The 23,408-nt window shown below is 34.9% G+C and overlaps 1 protein-coding gene across 1 annotated transcript in view; it reads left to right on the top strand.

Annotated features, from left to right (window-relative positions):
- LOC114324509 (tubulin gamma-1 chain-like) overlaps positions 1-23,408 on the top strand; it is a 50,554-nt gene that overhangs the window by 14,050 nt on the left and 13,096 nt on the right. The window contains exons 3-4 of the mRNA XM_028272367.2: positions 13,027-13,432; positions 17,981-18,175. Coding sequence (XP_028128168.1) covers positions 13,027-13,432; positions 17,981-18,175 — 601 coding nt within the window. The remainder of the gene's footprint in view (positions 1-13,026; positions 13,433-17,980; positions 18,176-23,408) is intronic.

Below are 23,408 nucleotides of genomic sequence, written 5' to 3'. Positions count from 1 at the left end.
GGCAGACGCAGGGAGTGAACACAAATTAGTCCTAGCAAAAATAAGAATGAAACTAACACCAAAACATTTTCCACAGGAAATCACCGAGGAAAAATTCAATGTAGAATCACTGTGGAACGATTCTACCAAAGAAATGTACCAAAGGAGGCTAGCACAGAAGATACAGCTGAAGCAGATAGACGACATCGAAGATATAAACGCGAGCTGGGAGAAAATTAAAAACAATATTGAAGAGGCAGCAACAGAAGCTCTAGGAAAACGCAAAGTCATACTGAACAAAAGAAACAACAACAATACACCATGGTTCAGAAAAGAAATAAAAGACAAATGTAAAGAGAAGAGAGACGCCTACATGAAGTATAAAACATCAAACACTCCAGAATCCAGAGACACCTATAGAAGAATACGAAATGAAACAAAGCAATTGGTACGAAGAACAAAAAATGAACACTGGGAACAGTTTACAAAAAGGATGGAAAGCGACTTCTACGGAACACAAAAACAAATATGGAGATTCATAAGAAACCAACGGAAAGAAATGGCAGAATTGAAGGAATACAATAACATACCAGCAAACGAATGGGAAAGATACTTGACGGAACTGTTTAAAGGAAAGGAAAATCATAATCAAAATAATAACCTACCTGAATTAAGACACGAAATTGAAATCAGTTTTCAGGAAGTAGGGGTAGCCATAAATTCACTCAAAAATAGGAAGTCACCAGGACCAGACGGAATAACCAACGAGCTTCTAAAATACGGAGGAGAAAGTATAACCCTAGAGATGACAAAACTTATACAAAAACTAATATTGCACTGCAAGATACCAGACGCATGGAGAAACAGCATAATGATACCAATGTTCAAAAAAGGAGACAAAGAAGACCCCAACAATTATAGAGGTATAAATCTACTAAACACCGCACTTAAGCTAACCACAAAAGTCCTAACCAACAAAATCAATAAACTAACAACTTTATCAGATGAACAACAAGGATTCAGATCCGGAAGATCCTGCGTAGACGCCGTATTTGTACTGAGACAAATCACAGAAAAGGCCATTGAGTACAATAAACCAGCATATCTATGTTTTATAGACCTGACAAAGGCTTTCGATCGCATCCAAGTCGAAGACGTCTTACATTTACTGTATGGAAGAAACATACCAATCAATATTATACAAACCATCGAAAACATCTACTTTCATAATCGAATACAGGCAAAGATAAATGGAAAACTAACGCAGTTTATACCAGTACAAAGTGGAGTCAGACAAGGTGACTCATTAAGCCCACTGCTCTTTAATATAATAATGGACGAAATAATAGAAGCAGTACGTAAAGGTCGTGGTTACAGAGTGGGGAATAAAGAAATCAAAGTATTGTGTTATGCAGACGACGCCGCATTAATCGCCGAGACAGAAGACGATCTCCAAAGATTAACACACATCTTTAATACAACAGCCAAGAAATACAATATGATAATATCAGCAGAAAAAACCAAATGTATGACAACATCTAAATACCCACTACGATGTAAAATCGAAATTGATGGGAAAATAATAAAGCAGGAAGCAAGGTTTAGATATCTGGGAATTGATATAACCAGTTACGGAGATGTTGAAGAGGAAGTACGACAACAAAGCTTAAAAGCAAGTAAAGCGGCGGGATCTCTTAATGACACAATCTGGAAGAACAAACACTTAAGACAAGACACAAAAGCAAGAATCTATAAAGCAGCAATTAGACCTATATTAACATACACGGCGGAGACAAGGCCTGACACATCTAAAACGAGACGACTACTAGAAACAACAGAGGTGAAAATACTCCGACGAATATCAGGGAAAAGTCTGTTGGATAGGGAGAGGAGCGAAAACATAAGAAGATCATGCAATATAGAAGACATAAATGGATGGGTGACAAAACGGAAACAGGAGTGGAACGAACACATTAGTAGAATGGCAGAGGATAGGATAGTACGAATAGCACGAGATAAGTCACCAAATGGACGAAGAAGTATTGGCAGACCAAGAAAAAGGTGGTGCGATAACCTAAACAATTTAGGAGGATAATATTGAAGAAGAAACAGGCTTTAAAGCCTACATACAAGAAGGAAGAAGAGAAGAAGAAGACTATTAGGTAAAGCCTATATATTTTGTTTTGCCATTTTGTTTTCGTATTTTTGAATCTGTTGAGATGTTCGACGGATTAATAATCTGTTAGGATTGAAAATTATTTTTTTTTTGAGTTATTTTGTGTTACGGTCCGAAATTTTTGTTTATTTTTTCTTATTTTTTGTAGGAGATCAGCTTGATAAACGCCGTTTTGTCTTTAATAGCGAACTTTCCTATAAGTCAAATTTTTTAGTATGGTAGATTGTAGTACTTATTTTATTTTTTCTTACATCAGTATTTGTGGTCTAAATTTTTGTTTTCTTAAGAGATTTTCTGAAAATTTTCAGGGCTTACAGTCTTTTAAGTATTATTTTCCGATGGTGGGGTAAATACACTCTACACGTTCGGTATATTAGTTTCGATGGTGGACTTTCGAAAGAAGTCTACACGTTCGATATTTTGGTTCGATGCAAGTTCGTCTGACGTTCTTGGCAATCGATTTTGTTTGAGTTGTAATTAGAACAAATTTTTGGGTATAGCCCACAGCCTATGTTGTATTTGTTTGTTAGTCAACTCACCTTATGTTTGGACCACATTGTTATTTTTTGTACTACATTAGATTGACTCAGAAAGAACTAATACTGTTCTTTATTTTATTTTACTTTTTTTTGAAGTTTTGCCGACGGATGGTAAACATTTTTTTTTCTTTTGGTTTGCTTTGGTTTGCTATTGCTTATGGGGCCTATGAGTTCCGATTTTTTTGTTGTTAGGAGTTGTTGTTTGGCAGTGTGAATGACCAGACACTGGGGAAGCTTAGGGATTTGATTTGGGATAAACTCGGCAGTTGACCCGTCGGAATGAGAAGTCATTCATGGTTGCAATTCAGCAATAGATCCGGTGCTTTTAGGAATTCTTGCGCTCTGTTGGTAAACTTATCACAAGCATGTCTTTGAATCCAACCAGTTTGTGAAAATGTTTTGCTGTTCAGTTATTTTTTGTATGTGTAAAATCACAATTTTTATTTTTGGACAGGACCGTAATCGACTATTTTAAATCTGTTTTGTTAAGAAGAATAGTTCTTAAAGTATTCTTTATTTTCCTTTTAGTTTTTTATTTTATCGTTTCCTTTGACTGCTTGCTTATTTCTTTTGTTTATTTTCTTTTTTATTCTGTTTACGCCTTTGCGTACTTCATCTTCGATATTTTTATTTTTTTTTTGTCCGTGTTAGAGGAAAAGTTACACTTAGGTGAACTTTGTCCTATTTAGTGTAAATATTTGTATATAGTTTAGTCAGATTTTAGTTCTTGCTACCCCGACCAAACTTTTTGTTGATTTTAAGGGTGTTAGTAAAACTTGGTCTCATTTTATTTTTTTCTATATCTTTGGTGGAATATGGTATTTTTTTTTGGTTGTGTATCCCGGAATATTAGACATTACTGATTATGACCCTACCCGATTAAGACTTACCGAAAATGTACCTATTATTAGGCGTCTGATAACGCGTTAGATATCATTTATTCTGGTTACCACAACTAATCTAAACATCCACCACCCCAATTGTAAATTTTTTGTCTAGTTGCCAACGATAGTTTAGCTTTGAAGAACTAAAATGGTTCGTAAACTATCGGTAACTCTTTTTTTTTGTGTGTATGTGTGTTTGTTTTTTTTTTTTGATAACAGCTTATAGCGTTATCAAACTATGTTGTCCCTGGTGTTAGTCGTAAATGAAAGACTTTACGCATCCAAACAACATGGTATTTTTTTTTTGGTGTTAGTCAGGGATGAGATACTCCTATGCATCCATTATATGTTGTTCTTGGTGTTAGTCGTAAATGAAAGACTTTACGCATCCAAAACAACATGGTATTTTTTTATGGTATTAGTCAGGGATGAGATACTCCTATGCATCCATTATATGTTGTCCTTGGTGTTAGTCGTAAATGAAAGACTTTACGCATCCAAAACAAGGACAACATGTTATTTTTTTATGGCGTTAATGATGTATATCATCATTATTCGTATGTTATTCGTGGTGTTAGTCAAGGTTGAAAGAAACCTCTGCTTCCAAAAAAAAAAACGATAACATACCTTGGCTAGATTTTTGTTGATGACGCAGAGCGTCGTCGTCGTTTTTTGTGCGTTATTTTGTTAACGATGACGCGCAGTGCGGTCGTATTGTTCGACAGCGTTTGAGCTTTATTTGCGTTTAGGATGACGCGTTGCGTTATCGCATTTTTTTAGTTTATTTGAGCGTAAGATGACGTATAGCGTTATTGTATTTTACGTTTTTGTCGATGAGTTGTGTAGTGTATTTGTTAGCGTGAGCCTAAGGTCTCTGAGCAATTACACGACGAATTAGTTATTTGTGTTTTGGGACAACACTGTCGTGTTGTCATTACTGAAATATTTTAGAGGTCTTGAGCCAACGAACCGTTCCTGGAGTCGACTCGTCAAGTCGAACGTCCAGTTTTTTTTTTGTTTTGAGATTGCATTAGGTTAATCTTCTTTTTTTGTTTTGACCGTTTCATTTTTTTTTGGTGTTTGGTTCCGATTTCAAACTGGTTTGCACGACGTTGAAATCGTGGGGGAGGCAGTGAAACACGCTCAAAGTCCCACCGTTTAAATATTTGAAATTTCGACCCAGTAATACTTTCGCTACGCCCTGTATATCGATCTTCCGCATAGGCAGAGTATGGCGTTTTTCAATTCTCACGGGATTTGGATGTCTATTTCGGTTCTTGCGATTCTTTGAAAATTGGTGTACTAAGGTACCCCAGGTTGTTGATATTCTACAAAATTGTAAACGGAATATTTTTCAAAGAGTTTCCACGTTAAGTAGGGACTCAGAGCATAAAAGGTTTTTATGATATTTACAGTTTTGGTTTGTCGGTTATATGTTCGTCGGTGTATCCAAATAGCTAGAGGAAGGACCCCTGCTATGCTGTTAGGCTGTTGCAGTCTAGAAGATGAAAGATTTTTATGACTTTCTCAGACACAAATTTATTGAGGGTGTATTGCAACCGGAAGGCTCAACCTAAAATAAGCCGATGCCTTTAGTAATATTGGTTCTCAAAACTAACTGTAATATTGTATGAGTCATCGCATTTCGTGTAAACTCGAGGGATTTTGTTATTGCGAAGTTTAAGTAATTGTAATTGGTTGAGGGTAAAACCATCATGGCGTTCGAGGGATGTCTTGAGAGTTTTTCTGACCATTTGATTGGTAGAGAAATATCTGGTATGATTCCTATTGGTCTAAGTGAGAAGTCACCTTTTTTTGGGAGAGGAACCCAAGTTTTAGAAGGATCGAGTTAGCGGTCCTAGAAATCAGTTCCGTATAAGCTATCATCATGTTCAGTAGAGTTCCGTATAAGATATCATCATGTTCAGTTGAGTTCAGTAGAAGCCATCATCATGTTCAGTTAGTTCCGTAGAAGTCACCATCAAGTGAAGTTGAGTGATGAGTTCCACCAGGGCCATCATCAAGTTGAGTTGAGTTTTGGTTCCCTTAGGGCCATCGTCATGGAGTTGAGTTCCATTGGGCTGATTCTAGCCCGGTGAATGTGATGGTGTATCGTGAACTCCGGCGATTTTCCCGCTGTTTCTAAGCAAATCGTCGTTATCATTTTATACCAATGTTGGTATCCATTAATTTCTTTTAAGCAGTCAGAACCAGAAGTAGGAGAGAAGAGTTTCAATTTTCTCATTACTATGTTTAACAGTGCAGTTAAAACATGTAGTATGCTCACATACTTTATTTTGGTCAAAGTTAATGAACTTTCAATAATCATGTTCGAGTCTAACTAAATGATTTATGTTCGAGTCTTAACTAAATAATTTTATTCGAGTAAAAGTAAAATTTGATCCAGTTTAACGAACTTTTAAACTATTTATCTTCAAGTGAAAGCTGAATTTTTCTATAATAATGTTTGTTTATAAACAATGTACTGTTTGCTGTAATTAACGACAGTGAAGTAAGTGTTTCGCGAGTGCAATAGCGCCTTGGACTTTCGAATCAAGCTACGAGGAAGAAGCCAGGACACTAATTGTTAAGGTATAATTTTTATATTTGTAAAACTGTTCGTTTCATCTTTGATTAATTGGTAATCTGGTCTCTAATTATAACAGAGAGATCAGAGATTATTTTTTTTGTTTTTAATAAATAATGTTTGATTTTCAACATATAATTTATTTTCTTCCCTTCTCTCTTGAATCGTAAGAACGATAAAACATTGACTGAGTATATAATTTTGAATGTAAAGTAAAGGAGGTAAGTTACATTATAAAATTTTGTATATTATGTATATCATTTTATTTGACTATGTTTCTTTGTTTTATTTTAATTTATCTTTCTTTGTTTTATTTCTATTTTTTTTGTATAAAGTTTGGTTTCCCTTAGGTAACCAATGGCGCCCAATATTTTATTTTTTGTAATTTTCTTTATTTTTTATTTCACATCCTTATTTCAATTTTTCTATCTTTCTAATTTTTCTAAGCTAATAAGAATATATCATAACATCTATCAAAGAATCCACTCCCTAAAATCTCTGAGACAGTAGCAACCGAGGTACTTAATAAATTATGTAGCACGAATTTTGTCCAATTCTTAATTAGTCATGTTTCATAAAACAACAGGGGCTATTTTTTGTCTTACATTAAAATGGCCCCATATGACTTCCATTCTTTGTTGTCTTTCATAAAATGACACCCTAGAACGTGGGGCCGCTACATAAAAATGGCTTCCATTCGTGGGGCTGCTTCATAAAATTAATCGCGCTATAGTCTACATAGTTGCACTCCACAACATATCAATTCACCGAGGTAAAGATCAACAAATCTGCTTCCTAGTACTCGATACGTGAGTGAAACCGTGGGTAGATAAAAGGCATTATATTTAATTTCGATTCAGAGATCATTACCATCTTTCTATGGACCATTTCGAACTCTTTTGTTCTCGTCAGGAAAGCATATGTAATGATGCTCTGAATCAAAAAATAAATATCTTTGCCATTCATGAAAATTACAAAATATAATTAACATTAAGACGCTATAGCGACCTCTATTAACAAAATATCGAAACCCAAAAGACTCCATCTTTAAACAAATAAATGTTTAAAAATAATAAATCTTTGGATTTCTTAGTTCGGAAACAGATTCTCTCTTATACCTATTCCCATCCTTCTAAAAATTGCAAGGAAAAGGGTGATGAATGTAGAGACATGGGGAGTCTACATAGTTGCACTCCACAACTTATCAATTCACCGAGGTAAAGATCAACAAATCTGCTTCCTAGTACTCGATACGTGAATAAAACCGAGTATTTCGAATACTTTGTAAACGTTAAGATATTTTATTTTTTTGCATAAAAACGGCGTCTCGTATGAAAAAAAGACAAACAAGATTTTTTGTCGTAAATTGAACGAGAAATTCAAAAATGATTTTTAATTTGACAGATCTCAGTGGCATACTATTCTTTCTTTAAAAAATTCGGTCCATTACCCGTACGCGCGCCAATGATGAATATAAAATTACTCTGTCACCTTTAAAGGAGGTAATTTTGAACATTTGTTGTAGCCTTACACATAGTTAAAATCTTTTTAGATATATTTTCTGTTAGTGTCCTAGTTTGGCATTATTATATTGGAGAGTTCTTGATAATGTATTACGAAATGAAAAATACGCGCGATGTTTTATTTTTTACATAAAAACGGTGCACCATATGAAAAAAAGAAAAGAAAGATTCTTTATAGTAAATTAAACGTGGAATACAAAAATAATTTTTAATTTGAAATATTTCAGTGGCATAGTATTTTTTTCTTTAAAAAAATTCAGACCATTACCCGTAGGCGCGCCAATGATGAATATAAAATTGTTATTTGTTTGCCAAAAAATGCGCAATAACTACCTCTTGAAACCCACCAAATTTAATTTTTATAGCTTAAAAGGTCTTAGAGCAATAAAAAAATTGGCAGTTTGAAAAAAAAATTTCAACACCCCGTATCTTGCAAACGAAGCATTTGCGGACATACGTTTATAGAGCAAACTGTCATTATTTTTTCATGTAGAATTACCCCTTAAAGTTTTTCATACTTATTTACTAACACCCTGTATAGGGTTCTTTGTAATATTGATACAACTCATGGTTAAACCTTATTCTCAATTTATACCATTGTCGCAGATGGGTCCCAATATCCTTCTCAATATCTTTGAAAAGTGTTGATAAGGTTTATTGTATTTTCTGTCGTGATCTATGCTTCTGTGCCATATATTGCTATTGGTTGTACGATAGTTTTATATACTTTGAACCTTACTTCCCTATGGATGTTTTTAAATCCAAATACTTGCAACAGGAAAGTATGTTTTGTTAGCAAGCATTATCCATTTCCATATTTCCTCCTCCTCGCTGCAGTTCTTAGTTATCTGCACACACAGGTATGTGAGCTGTTTTACTACTTTAATATTAGCAATATTAATCAAATTTACAAGTTTCATTGTCTCCTTGCATGTATTAGGGCTTCAGTTGTATCCACGTTGACAGCTAGCCTTATTTCTTCATTTTTTATTTTTCTTTCGCATTTTCTTCAACCTTCACATAAAGTTCTGTGACATCTCTCAGTTCGTTCCATCAAGTTTACAGTTTACAGTCAATTGATTTTGAACTTACGCTTCTGTTTGAGTCTTGGTGGCTTGAGCTAACTTCTTGCAACTACCAAATTCTTGCATAATTAAATATTGCCAAAAAAATATTACAATGTAAGTCAATAGGAACACAAAAAAAGAAAGAACTAGGAAGATAAAAAAAAGAACTAGAACTGGATGGTTGGATGACGTGGAACACAACCTGTAAACTATGAACTTAATGATGACAAAGGTACAAGAGGAAGGATATACCATCTAGGGTAATGATGCCAAAAGAAGAAGAAGAATTGAAACTGTAGCCGTTTCAAATATAAGTGCTTCTAAATAAACTAACAGTTGGCTGTGTTGACTGTGTCATAACGCACTGTATCAAAGGTTCACTACTGGACATATATGCCTCGTAACGCATTCAATGTAAATTTATAAATATCTCTAAACACAGCCAAGGTGTTAATAAGCGATTATTACACTATTCTTCTGATTTTTCATTCAAAAATAAGTTACTGTTTTATTATTACACATTAAATCCAAATAAACAAATGGCAATTAACTAAATAACTACAGTTATAAAGTTATAAATAACTACAGTTATAAAGTTAGATCATAAAGGCCGGACCGGGGTCTAAACAGACCCCAACTTTGACAGACCCCAAGTTTGAACTCAAACCACCTCCTAGACATTAATGTTTACTTCTTGATTTATCAAAGAAATGAATAATTTGGAGATAGATGAGAGGTGAATGCTTAAATTTACATATACTTTTGTAAAGATATAGCAACAAATTATGTATGTAATGGTTTCCGAAAGGACCCCGTTCAGTCCTATGAAAGTTAAACAATAATTAAATAGTTATAAGGGAAAATGAAAATGTAGTATGTCAAGTATCAGTCTTTCAACTATAATTAAATAGTTATTTATGTACTAAGTCAGTAAAGTGACTCGTCTGTTACTCGCTTCGCTCCCTCTGCTCGTAATATCAGACTCATTCGATAAAGCGTCTTTACTGACGTGGTGCATACAAAATTTTATCGCCAATCATAAAAAACATTAACACTTACTTAATTACATTCTTCTAATGAAAAAAAGTGTGTGTACTTTGTACGCACGTAAGAAGTTATACTTCTGTTATTATGATTTCAACGAAATAAAAATATTTTAAACAGTTTAATTGTATTTTTAGTTGTAATACTTAAAATAATACCAAAAATTTCGCAAAATAATAACCTTTCGCAGTTATAAAAATATAAATATTTAAATAATAATATATTTACTAACAAAAACACAATTTCAAATTTTATTTGCATTAATACCTAATTTAAAAGATTTAAGATTTTTTTAATTTTAGACGAAATAAAAATTTCGTATGACAGTAATGACAGAATGCTTTTGAATGACTGCCAATTTCGATGTTTAATCGATAGTTATTATCAATATTGAATACCTACCTAATTACTAAATCTGTAAAGTTTTGATTTATGCTGTATGCATGTAATTGCAAAATACTACAGAATTTCACTTTTTGACATAAATTTAATTAACAATAACGTAAATTTTGTATAATATTTTTGATAATTCTTCTTCTTCTTCAAATGCAAATCCACTAATGGATGTTGGCGATCACATTTTCCATTAACTCTCTGTTTCTTGCAATGTGTATCAGAGATTGTATGTCGTTAATCCCTGTCCATTGCCTTATGTTTCGGAGCCAGGACATTTTCTTGTGTCCTATTCCTCTCTTGCCTTCAATTTTACCCTGAATTATAAGTCGAAGGAACTGGTATTTTTCGTTTCGCATGATGTGACCCAAATACGCCGTTTTTCTTTTCTTGATGTTTTCGAAAAGCTGACGTTCTTGGTTGATTCTTTTAAGGACATCCACATTTGTGACTTTCGCCGTCCATGGTATCTTTAGGATACGGCGATAAAGCCACATTTCGAAGGCTTCTAATCTGTTTATATCCCTCGTTTTGAGTGTCCAGCCCCTATGCCATATAGCAGCACCGACCACACGTAGCATTTAGTAAACCTTAGTCTCAATGTAAGGTCGAACTCTGAGCAGGTCAGTACCTTCCTGAATTTTACAAAAGCTTGTCGAGCTTGCTCAGTGCGACATTTTACTTCCCTGTCCGATGCCCAGTCTTCAAAAAGCCACGTTCATAGGTATTTGAATTTGCTCACTCTCTCAATGGACTTAGTATTCAGTGTTATGGTGGAGTTTTCAAATGCATCCAAGTTTCTGGAGATGATCATGAATTTGGTCTTTTTGGCATTAATCTCTAATCCCATTCGCTTACTGTATTCTCCGATTATAGTGACAAGTTGTTGAAGATCTGCTATGTTGTCGCAAATTAAGACAGCATCATCAGCATATCGTATGTTGTTGATCAATACTCCATTCACTTTGATTCCCATCTCTGCATCTTCCAAAGACTCTTGAAATATGGCTTCCGAATAAATGTTAAATAAAAGAGGGGAAAGCACACATCCCTGCCGAACACCCCTTCTTATATGTATGGATTTGGATATAGAATTGTCTATTTGTAATTGTGCTGCCTGATACTAGTACAAGTTTTCAACGCATCTTATGTCTTTTTGGTCTATATCAAGCTTCTTGAGGATCTGCATTAACTTGTGATGTTGGACACGATCAAACGCTTTCTCGTAGTCTAAAAAGCACAGGAATACGTCCTTCCTCTGATCGTAACAATTTTGGACCAACACCTGTGCTGCTACTATTGCTTATCTTGTTCCCAAACCTTGCCTAAACCCAAACTGAGAATCACTGATGTCTCATTCACATTTTTTGTATAATCTTTGATGTAGTATTTTTAAGAATATTTTTAAAGTGTGACTCATCAGGCTAATGAGTCTGTCATCCTCACATCTTTTTGCATTGACTTTTTTGGGTAGGGGAATAAATGTAGGGAGCAACCACTTTCATAAATAAAATTAAATATTTTATGTAGTGCTGAAATTCCCCTTTCATCTAGTAGTTTAAGTATTTCTGAAGGGATTTCATCAGGTCCAGGTGCCTTATTGTTTTTTGAATATAATATTGCCTTTTCTATTTCCTCTTTAGTGATTGAAGGGCCAGTCAGCTGGTCGTCTGTATAAACTTCACTCATTGGTCTTTCGTCATGAAAGAGCTCCTGGATATAGTTTTCCCATATATGAATTTTCTCTTTTCACCTAGCACTACCTGGTTATCCTGATTAACTATAATAGTTGGTCTTCGTTTTCTGTATATTCCAGCAGTCTCCTTAAGCTGTTTATGTAAATTCCGATCGTCGTGCTGTTGTTGTAAATGTTCTAGATCGATACATTGTTGCTTAAGCCATTCATTTTTTGCTGTTCTTATCTTTGCTTTTATTTGCCTGTTAATGTTTTTATACATATTGCTGCCATCTGGGTCATTCTTGTGTCGTCGTCGTTCATCCATTAGTAATAGTATTTCTTCTCTCATCCATTTTTGCTTCTTGTTCTTTGGTTTGTACCCCAAGTTGCTTTTCATGATGTCTGTTACAGCACTTGTAATCGTATTCCATGTTGGTGTTAGATCTTCGGTAATGTTTGTCGTCAATATTTGAATTTGTGTGTTTATTTCATTACTTATTTCTGCTTGTATCATTGGATCTTTCAGTTTATCCAATGCGATCTGTTGTTGAGTTTCAGGCTTGTTTTTGCATGAAAGAGCGATCTTTATGACGGCCACTAATAGTACATGGTCAGAAGGCACATCTGCTCCAGGATATTTGCAAGATCTTTTGACAGTTGTGCTGAATCTACCGTTGATGAGAATGATTTTTGAATGAATTTTGATAATTAAAGTAAATAAATTAAGTTTCCTCAAATAAATAATCGATTACTGCCATTGACCACTTACATTCAATCTCAGTTAATTTGATTAATAATCGCGGCACGTAAAGTAAAATTCTTCTTTCAGTACAATAAAGTGTTACTTTACTGCCGCAAATGAGTACAATAATGAATGACTTTAGTGACGGTTGGCGATAAAAATTATTGTATGAAGGCAAATGAGAAATGCGAAAAGCCATCTACGACTCCCATCTTGGATCCGTCTTATATTTATATATTTCATGTTTGTATACTTAAGAGTATATGTATTTTAAAAATAATCTGAAGTAAAATGGAAAATTGTAAGGTATATGATGATATCAGCAATTCAAAAATATTAATGGAAATTAGTTGTGTAACGTCAAAAGACAGGATACTTGTTTTTAAATGTAACATTCATTAATTTTTTTTGTAGATATTGATAGAAAAGATGTATTTTTCTACCAAGCTGATGATGAGCACTACATTCCCAGAGCTGTATTACTGGATTTAGAACCCAGAGTCATAAATACAATATTAAACTCACCTTACTCAAAGCTTTATAATCAGGAAAATGTATTTTTATCAAAAAATGGAGGAGGGGCTGGGAATAACTGGGCATCAGGGTTCTCACAAGGAGAGAAACTGAATGAAGAAATTTTTGATATTATTGATAGAGAAGCTGAAGGTAGTGACAGCTTAGAAGGTTTTGTTTTGTGCCACTCCATTGCTGGAGGTACAGGGTCAGGAATGGGTTCTAATATTTTGGAAAAGTTATCAGATAGGTTTCCCAAAAAATTGGTACAAACCTATAGTGTGTTCCCCAATTTAGATGAAATTAGGTAAAGTATTTACTTTTTTTGCAATTTTCAAATTTATATTTTTAATTGTGTGTATTTTAATATAAACTTTTAATGCAAGATTGACTGTTACATAGCATTAATATAAATTACTCAACATTGATTTCTTAACTTACCTTACAATGTTGTGTTCTGCAATTTATAAAATCTTTCTTTTTCTTATGGTGCCGTGCACGTATAGTGCGTTGGCAAATTATCTCAGTGTCAGACATCAGTCTTTTGTAGCATGCAAAAGTTCGACAGTGCTATTTATGCCTGTCTAGTTCTTTATATTTCGCAGCCACGACATTTGCTTGCGACCTACCCCTTTCTTGCCCTCAATATTTCCTTGGATGATTAGTTGAGAGATTGCGTATTTTCCCGTCTCAGGAATCCAATTTTTCCGTGCCTTGATCAAGTTAAGCAATTCTCTCTCAGTAATTACTCTTCTTCAGACTTTCTCGTTTCTCACCCTATCTGTCCATGGTATCTTCTTCTTTAGGTGCCGTGTCTGTATTGACGTTGGCCGCCATCATGTTTACAATTTCCTGAAATCTCTCTCTATCGGCTGCTGCGCGAAATAATTCTTCTACTGTGCAGCCACACCATTGTCTAATATTACGCAGCCATGAAAGTTTCTTTCGACCTATCCATCTCTTTCCCTCCACTTTTCCTTGTATTATAAGGCGAAGCAGATGGTATTTAGGTCCTCTAATTATATGGCCGAAGTATTCTGTTTTTCTCCTCTTTATGATGCTTATGAGCAGACGTTCCAAATTCATCATTTGAAGAACATCTTCATTGGAAGTGTGCGAAACCCACGATATCTTTAGGATTCGTCGATAGCACCACAATTCGAATGCTTCTATTTTGTTTAGCATTGTGGTTTTTAACGTCCATGTCTCACAACCATACAATAGGATAGACCACACATAACATTTCAGCACCTTCTTTCGAATATTCATCGACAGGTTTCTATTACATAAAACTGGTTTCCAGGTCATAAAAGCCTTCCGTGATATTTCGATCCTAGTTATTATCTCTTCATCAGAGTCACAATTTACATTTAACCAGCTGCCAAGGTACTTGAAATGATTTACCCGTTCTAACTCATCTCCATCAAGAGAAAGCTGACCTTGATCTATATTAATCTTTCCAACTGCCATCCACTTTGTTTTTGAAATGTTGATTTTAAGGCCTCTCCGATAGCTTGCTTCACTGACTAGATTTAGTAGTGTCTGAAGATCTTGTAAGTTTTCAGCAAGAATGGCTGTATCGTCAGCGTATCTAATATTGTTGATTACTTCTCCGCCTAGCCTTACTCCCTCTTGTCTGTCATCCAAAGCCTCCCTAAAGATTTCTTCAGAGTACAGATTAAAAAGGGTGGGTGATAAAACACAACCTTGTCGTACTCCACGTTTTATCGGTAGTTTTTCAGTACGACTGTCTCCAATTTGGATAGAGGCTACTTGATTGTAATATAAGTATTTCTGCAGTCTTATATCGTAGTGGTCAAGTCCTGCTGCCTGCAGGCAATCGAAAAGTGTATCATGTTGTACTCGGTCGAATGCCTTCTCGAAGTCGATGAAACAAACATAAACGTTCTTTCGGAATTCACAACTTTTTTGTAATAGAACGCGCATACAAAATAGTGCTTCTCTAGTTCCTAGACCATTTCTAAATCCAAATTGCTTATTACCCATTCTAGTTTCGCACAGAAGGAATACTCGGTTTTGTATAATACGTAAAAGTATCTTAAGTGTGTGACTCATCAAACTGATTAGTCTAAAATCGCTGCATTTGGTGGGCCTGCTTTTCTTTGGTAATGTTATAAACAGTGACTCCAACCAATCATCTGGTATTTTTCCTTCGTTGTAAATTTTGTTAAAGAAAGTAGTCAAGTAGGTAATGTTTTCCTCATCCAAAAGTTTAAGTAGCTCAACAGGGATTTGATCTGGTCCAGGTGCTTTATTGTTTTTGGCTTGTTGTATTGCTTTTATGACTTCTGACTTCAGTATACTGGGACCTCTGTCTAGTTGGTTGTCACAGGTAGCATTTGGAGCATTTTCTCGAGAAGCATCGTCAAAAAGGTCACTGATGTGTCTCTCCCATTCTTTGCACTGTTGTTCGTGATCACAAATTTTTCCGTCTGCGGTTTTAAGTACGTGAGCATTTTTCTGTTTTCTAATTCCGGAGGTATATTTAAGTTTCTTGTGGAGGTTGAAACTGTCATGCTTTTTTTGGAGTTCTTCTATTTCTTTACATGAATTCTCGAGCCAGGATTCTTTGGCCTGTTTAATTTTTCTTTTTATGAGTTTGTTAATTTCACGGTATTTGATAATATTTCTATTTTTGTATTTTCGTCGAACTTCCATCAAGTCTAGAATTTCTTGGTTCATCCATTCATTTTTTGCCAACATTGTAGGTGTTTTTAAAGATTCCCTTACGTCCTCTAAAATCGAGTTTTGAATATCGTACCAACATTCGTTAATAGTTCTGTTTTCGTTTGGTATATTTGATATTCTGTGCATTTTACTATTTATCTGCTGTGCTATGTGTTCGCGCGTTTGGGTGTTTTTAAGGGGGTCGAGATATATCTTACTAGGCTTAGTTGGCTTTGTTAGTTTCTTTAATTTAATTTGTATTTTGGAGCAGAGTAAATTATGATTTGAGTTTATGTCGGCGCCGGGGTAAGTTCTTACATCTTTAATATTGTTCCGAAATCGATGGTTTATTAGGATGTAGTCTATTTGATTCCGTACTATTTTACCTTGATGTCCATCTTGAGGGGATTTCCACGTGTAGAGACGCCTTTCTGGAAGTTGAAACCAGGTATTTGTAATGACGAAGTCATTTTCTTGGCAGAATTCTATCAGACGCTCACCTCTTTGATTTCTCTCTCCCAAGCCGAACTTTCCGGTGATGTTTTGTGTCATCTTTTGTCCAACTTTAGCGTTAAAGTCTCCCATAATTATTGTTGTTTCGTGTTTCTTTGTTGTTTTTAGCACTTCTTCTATTTGATGGTAGAATTCTTTTATTTTCTGCTCATCTGCATCTGTAGTGGGAGCATAAACTTGGATGTTATTTATATTTACAGGTTTAGCATTCAGCTGTATTAAAATTACTCTGTCTGACATTGGGATGAAGTTAGTCACATATTTACTAATATGCTGTTTCATAATTATTGCTACTCCGTTTCGATGCATATGGTCTTGATTTCCAGAAAAATAAACGGCGTATCCGTGTGCTATGAAATTCCCTGTATTTGGTCATCTTGTTTCACATACCCCCATGATAGTAATGTTTAGTCTGTCCATTTCAGAGAGTAGATTTCTCAGCTTTATAGCTGAGAGCTTTCAGAGAGCAGATTTATATGTCCATGGTATGCGGAACATTATTCGCAAGGTTCACATTTCGAAGGCCTCCAACTTATTAATGGAAGATATTTTCAACGTCCATAGCTCCATGCCGTATAAAAATATGGACCATACATAGCACTTCACCATTCTGTAACGGATATCGAAGGAGATATTGCAGTTACAAAGTAGCGGTTTAAATTTAATAAAATTTTGTCTTACTTGTTCGATACGCCATTTTATTTCTTGTTGGGGACCTCATTGGTCATTAACCATCATTTCCAAGTATTTGAATGTTTTCACTTGCTTGATTGGAGCATTATCTACTTGCAGTTGTACTCTTAAAAGTGCGCCCTTTCGCATTTCCATTCATTTAGTTTTTCCAGCATTTATCTTCAAGCCATATGTTTTTACAGCGGTATTAATTTTATTTAGCATCAACTGCATATCATGTTCGTTATCTGTGATTATCGCAGTGTCTTCGGCGTAACGAATGTTATTTATTGGGTAACCGTTGATCTTTATACCGCAGTCCGTGCCTTCAAGTCTCTCTGCAAAAAGATTCTCCTCATAGTGGTTGAACAGCACAGGAGACAAAATACACCCCTGTCGCACCTTTCTTAAAATTTCAAATTCTTCTGTTTTCGTTGATATGTTCAGCCTCATTCGTACAGTAAACTCTTGAGATTATTGAGGTTCTGGAAAACTCATATCTTTCCCATCAATATTAGCATTGTGTAACATTTTTATCATTGCATCGGTTTTTACGGTGCCAAACGCTTTTTCATGATTGAGGATTGTGATGATTATACCCTTTCGTTGGTCCATGCAGTTTTGTACAAGCGTATTCAATCAAAATGCTGCTTCGCGTGTACCGAGTCCGTTCTTGAAACCACATTGTGTCTGGCCGCTTAGCTCTTCTGGCTTTATGGATTATGCGAAGAAATACTTTAAGCAAATGACTCACAAAATCTTTACACACTGTATATTAACTTATACATTTATATACTAATTTTTCAAAGACCCTAGCAAGATGTATCAGTCTGATTCTATTTTTAAATTGTTATATAACAATAATATGGTAAGTCACCCATTACCTCTTTAACAATTGCTGCTACAATTTTTTTGTGCAGCTGTGGAATATAGCTATATATGCAGCCATATAATCAATATAGATCTATTTCATTTTTTTTAGTGATGTAGTAGTTCAACCTTACAATTCATTACTTACATTAAAAAGGTTAACTGAATCAGCCGATTCTGTTGTGGTATTGGATAATACAGCCCTTAATAGGATAGCTGCTGATCGTTTGAAAATTCAGAATCCTACATTTACACAGATCAATAGTTTGGTTAGTACCATTATGTCTGTCTCTACTACTACGCTTAGGTATGTACTATTGCTTTATTTCTTGTAATGTCTTATGAGACTATGATTTTTAACTACACTTGCGAACAAAAAAATCGACTCAAAAGAATATTTTTTGACTACGCTGTTTGGCAAGTGTGTATCCACATGTAAAATTAGAAGTAAAATATTGTCAACAGAAGTCATTTTTATTGCAATGATACCAATATTTATTAAGTTAGTAACTAAAGAACATAACAAAGATAACTTAAAATTGTATGTGAGAAAACATGTTATGAATGAAAGTCATTAATGAATACAGGCTTGGCAATAACCCAGGTTTTTACCAAAAACTCAAAATAGTAATAAACAATGAAAAAAATAATTATTAAGACAACTTTTATTTTTATTTACACACGGTCGAAAATACAAAAATATAATTTATTTATCTTCAATTTCTTTATTTGCGGCAGATTTATAAAAACACCAGTTTAGAGGCTTTTGCTGTACCCAACCCGTTTCGAAGTTTCGACTGCACTAGCTCAAACGTTTTTTCTTAAAAAACCAATAGGTTTAAACCTTGGTTTCAAGCATGTTGGTTTAAACCTGTCAACCCTGAATGAATATAAAAGTAAATTAATATAAAAATCAAAGATAATATTTGGTATTTCCTCCTTTGCGTTGTATTACACTTTTCATGCGATATATTAATAGGTTTAATAAGCGACCTACTTAAGTTTCTTACTAATTCCTGAGGAATCGCTTCCCACTCTTCGTCTAATGCAGTTATTAGCTTCGCCACTGTCGATGGTGCTGGATTACGATCTCGAAGCGCGTTTTAGCTCATCCCATAGATGCTCGATGGGATTCATATCCGGACTCAATGGAGGCCAGTCCATTGGTATTATATTGGTGTCGGTCAGGTAATCCTTCGTAATCCGGGCTGTGTGACAACGAGCGTTATCATGCTTAAAATGAACATCGTCTATTTAGCCGGCCTAAGGAACAACGTGGTCTTGGAGAATATCCATAATGTAACGATCCGCTGTCAAACCCCGTCCGCGACCACCAACGGGCATGAACAAAAGCTCTCTTTTTCTTTCTAAAGATAGACTACCCCATATCATACACGAAACACCTCCATAGCTCAATGTTTCGACATTTCAGCACTGTGAACGAAATAAGTGATGGACTACCCCAGCTAATTGAAATAATATTCGAAAATATTACCTCAATCATCCAAGATAGCAATCGCTACACCCTCAGCTTAGCTCAGTCACTCAAGGTGTGTGTTCGTCTTGTCCTAATCTTAGAAATGAACTATGAAAATTTGGAATGAAAGCAAACAAAACAGTATTTTTAACTAATCATGTTTATTGTTCAATAATGATAAATTCTTGCCAAAAACTAACAATTCTGGATTATACATATGGCTTTTAGTAGCTGATGGTAACTTCTTGATGTTGAATGGTACTGCTGTGGATTTCTCTTGACCTGGGCTCGATGGTAGGCCTCAGGTCAGTGCAGCGAAAGATGTTGAGTGTTGCTACAGATGGTGGTTGTTGCTGTCTGGATGCATCCTACTGCCTAGGCCTTAACGTGTCCATCACCGGTGACGAAGGCAAGTGGCTCCCGAAGGGAGAAAAGGTTGATTTGTTCCCAAAAACTATAAGATAAAGACACATATCAACAATCAAGAAGATAAACCAAAATTGTGCCAGTCTGCCATTCTTTAATCCAAAGAGTAGCAGATGACAAGAATAAATTAAATGTAATTTAGATGAGGAGAATAGTTAAAATTTCTGATTACTAAACGTGCATATATGTAAAATTAAAAGATAATATATTTAAAACTAAAATATCAGAAACCATGCTTTTGACATTGGAGGTTAGATATAAACATTTTTAGAAAAAGCCGTTAGATTTAGAAATGTAATTACAAAAAAAAAATAATTAGAACACAACTCACCCCAAGAGAATGAAAGTCTGGAAATAGATAAGGCCTTATGGGCTCATCTCTTTAAATAGATAATTTTTCCCTGTCCCTTCCATTTTCATTTTGTGTCAGCGGGTAGGGATGAAGTGTCACTTTCATGGCAGTGCGACGTTTGAAATGACGACCAAGTACTATGAAATAGCAGGCATGTTCCGTATTGAAAGACGGTATTGAAAGATTGTACTTACAGAGTAAGAATATACAGGGTACGTTCAGTATTTTCAATCGATGATTTAAATGAAAAGAGATATAGTAAATAGAAGATAATAAAAGAGGATAAAAAAGACGCATCCGGCAAACGCGTGGTCTTCTGTCATTGGTATACAAGTACATTCGATTCTCATTAGAGAATAAAACTCTGCACCATTGGCCAATGTCCCAATTGACGTGTTCTCAGCCAGACTGAAGTCGAGCTTGTTTCTCAAATTCGAGCCCTGTATTAGCTTGTCTGGGAGTCAAAGTGGCAGCCTTAAGTATTCTCCTAACTGTCCACTGAGAGACAGTGACCTCTCGTACATTCCTCAAGGATTGTTGGAGCTCAACTCCAAGACCTGGTCGTGTACTGTAGCTATCGGTCTCCTGGTAGCGACAGTAAACCTTTGAGACTGCTGTCTGCGTCATAAGTAGGCGATGGACGACAGTCCTTTGATTATATAATGCAAGGTGGAGAACATAAATAACTGGGTAAGAAACAGAAGAGTAGAATGGAATGATCACATAAGCCGAATGACAACAATTAGAGTAGTAAGGATGACGAGAGACAGTTTCCAAATAGGAAAATTGTCAATGGAAAGACCACGAAAACGATGGAGCAGCAACTTACTGGAGGTACATTAAAAAACAGACAGTCATGTCTATACAAAAAGAAGAAGAAGAAATATAAAAGTACAGACGATATAGTACGGCAATACTATCTGTTAAAATTAGTTATTATTTATCTGTGTTTGACACACTGTGTTTTTAATCACTCACAAATAATTCAGAAAGCGTTCCAACTTGATCAGTTGTCACCGTTCTCGAAACGGTGTCAAGTTGGCGTCTGCGCATAGAACGAATAAAACTTGGTTCGAGAACAATTACAGGAATGGTTATATAGGGTGGCGGGAAAGTCCCTTTACATTAATGAATTGCTGTTGTACTACAGAGGGAAAAAATAATAAGTGTGATGACTGACATTCAGCCCTGTGATGGATAACCGAAGTTATCTTTAACGTTTGCGTTAAAGTTAAGATAACTATGACGGATAACTATTTACGTAAATGTAACGTGTGACGTATCCGTCACCGTTATGATATGAGTTATTTCTTAAACGTTAAAAGAGAAGTAACATTTGAGTAACCAAGTTTGAAGTAACAAAGAGAACCTTATGTAGAAATAGTACAAGTTGGGGTGAGTGCGAGAGATTGATCGGAAAATGGCACAGGATGGGAAGATAACCATAAACGCAGCGTTGTCAGAGTTGGTACAATTGTACCAATTTGATACAATTATTGTTCTTCCATTATAACTTTTCCCATGCGTTACGATTCATTTTCAAATAAGTTGAATCAAGATGTGTTATATTGATATGTACTCTCAGTCTTAATTTTGCGACACTAATTGCTGTGAGTTAAAGAGAGACCTGGTATGAAAAGTAGTTCGTGAATCAATTCGTGCATGGAAAAAGTTAGAGTGGACGTACTATAACAACCAAACTTTTGATACTAAAGTATCCTAAAGTAAAAACCTAAAATTTTGTGATATAAGAAATTTGCTTCAAATAACATTAAACGACGTACCCTTCTATTCTTAAATTATTAGCTTTACTTTTCATTTTTAATTATTGTTTTAATCCTATTATTACCTACGTGCTTTTAATTGTTATATGAGGTCTATTTTTTATATTTTTAATTTTGTACTGCTTTATATTTGATATTAAATTAATAACATGCCGCACAAAATCCTAGGACAACCTGAAGCAGCGTTATTCGTTGAATATTCACTTGACTTCTATCTAAAAACAAGTCAAAAAATGAACCAAACCTTACACATCCTTACACAACTACAAAGTTATCTCATAACTTGAGGTTTAACGTCGCGTTATAAAGTGACAGTTGATATATCAGATAACTCAAGAACTGTCAAGAAATAACGCAAGTACAGTTGAGTCCGCGAGTCTTTACCCGTGCGTCATTAATACCTGGTGAGATAAAACACATACTTTTTATCTAGCATCATTCTCTTCCACGTATGAAACTCATGACAAACCAGCTGCCGTTTGTTATTAAGTAAACACACATGTGATTTTTATGAACCATCTAGACTCAGTGCATTGAAAAGAGATAGGTACAAAAAAAGACGATCGGTATGTTTTCATATTTTAAGCACAATTTGTTTGACGTTTCTGCTTTGTTGACTTTTGTGGCTGTCAGTCAGTTGAATTTTTTGCGGTTTTTGTTGAATTTTTGCATTTTGAAGTTTCTTTATATTACACAAACAGTTGTTTTTACAACTAATTTTATATTGGGCTTTGAAATTTTAAGGTAAATAATTATATTTTGGCAATTAATATTTAAAACATACAAAGCTAACGTCATTCAAACAGTAAACAAATGATTGTGTTTAGATTTCCGTCAAAGTGAATAAAATAACAAAAATAAAATATGCTATTGAATTTTTTTATAAATTGTTTATTTATTTATTAATCAATAATAATAAACGAATTTATTAAGCTACTTCAAATGTAGATGTAATTCTGCACACAAATTTTGAAGCAAAACTTACATTTGACATTCTATATATTTGATAACGTCAAATTTTATAATAAAACCCGTAATCGGAACAGTAGCCACTTTCTGTCAGTTGTTGCATGAAATAGATTTCCGACTTATTTCGTATGCTTTAAATGATGACGCACGGGTAAAGACTCGCGGACTCAACTGTAGTTAAGTTAAATATGATACATCACACCAATTCGAGAATTATAACTTAACTACAGGATAACTTTACGTTATATTTAACGTGAGTGATTCATCACAGGGCTGATTGTCGCAACACAACTTGATACGGCGCCATGTTCGTATACTCATCCATCCCAGCATGTCCGGAGTTACTGACGTAAAAGCTTGGCGAACTCCATTTCGCAAGTCATCGTTTGAAACATATCTGCGTTTTCTAATCTTCTCTTTAATGAAACCCCACAGTACATTGTCCGGCTTTGTAAAATCTGAACTTTTTGTAGGGCAAGGAATTAGAGAACCTCGCTCAATCCATCGGTCCGGTAAAATTGCATTCAGGCGA

The sequence above is a fragment of the Diabrotica virgifera genome, chromosome 2 (assembly GCF_917563875.1).
Source record: "Diabrotica virgifera virgifera chromosome 2, PGI_DIABVI_V3a".
NCBI lineage: Eukaryota > Metazoa > Arthropoda > Insecta > Coleoptera > Chrysomelidae > Diabrotica > Diabrotica virgifera.
Note: the sequence above shows the minus strand (reverse complement) of the source record. Positions and strands in the feature narration are given on the sequence as shown.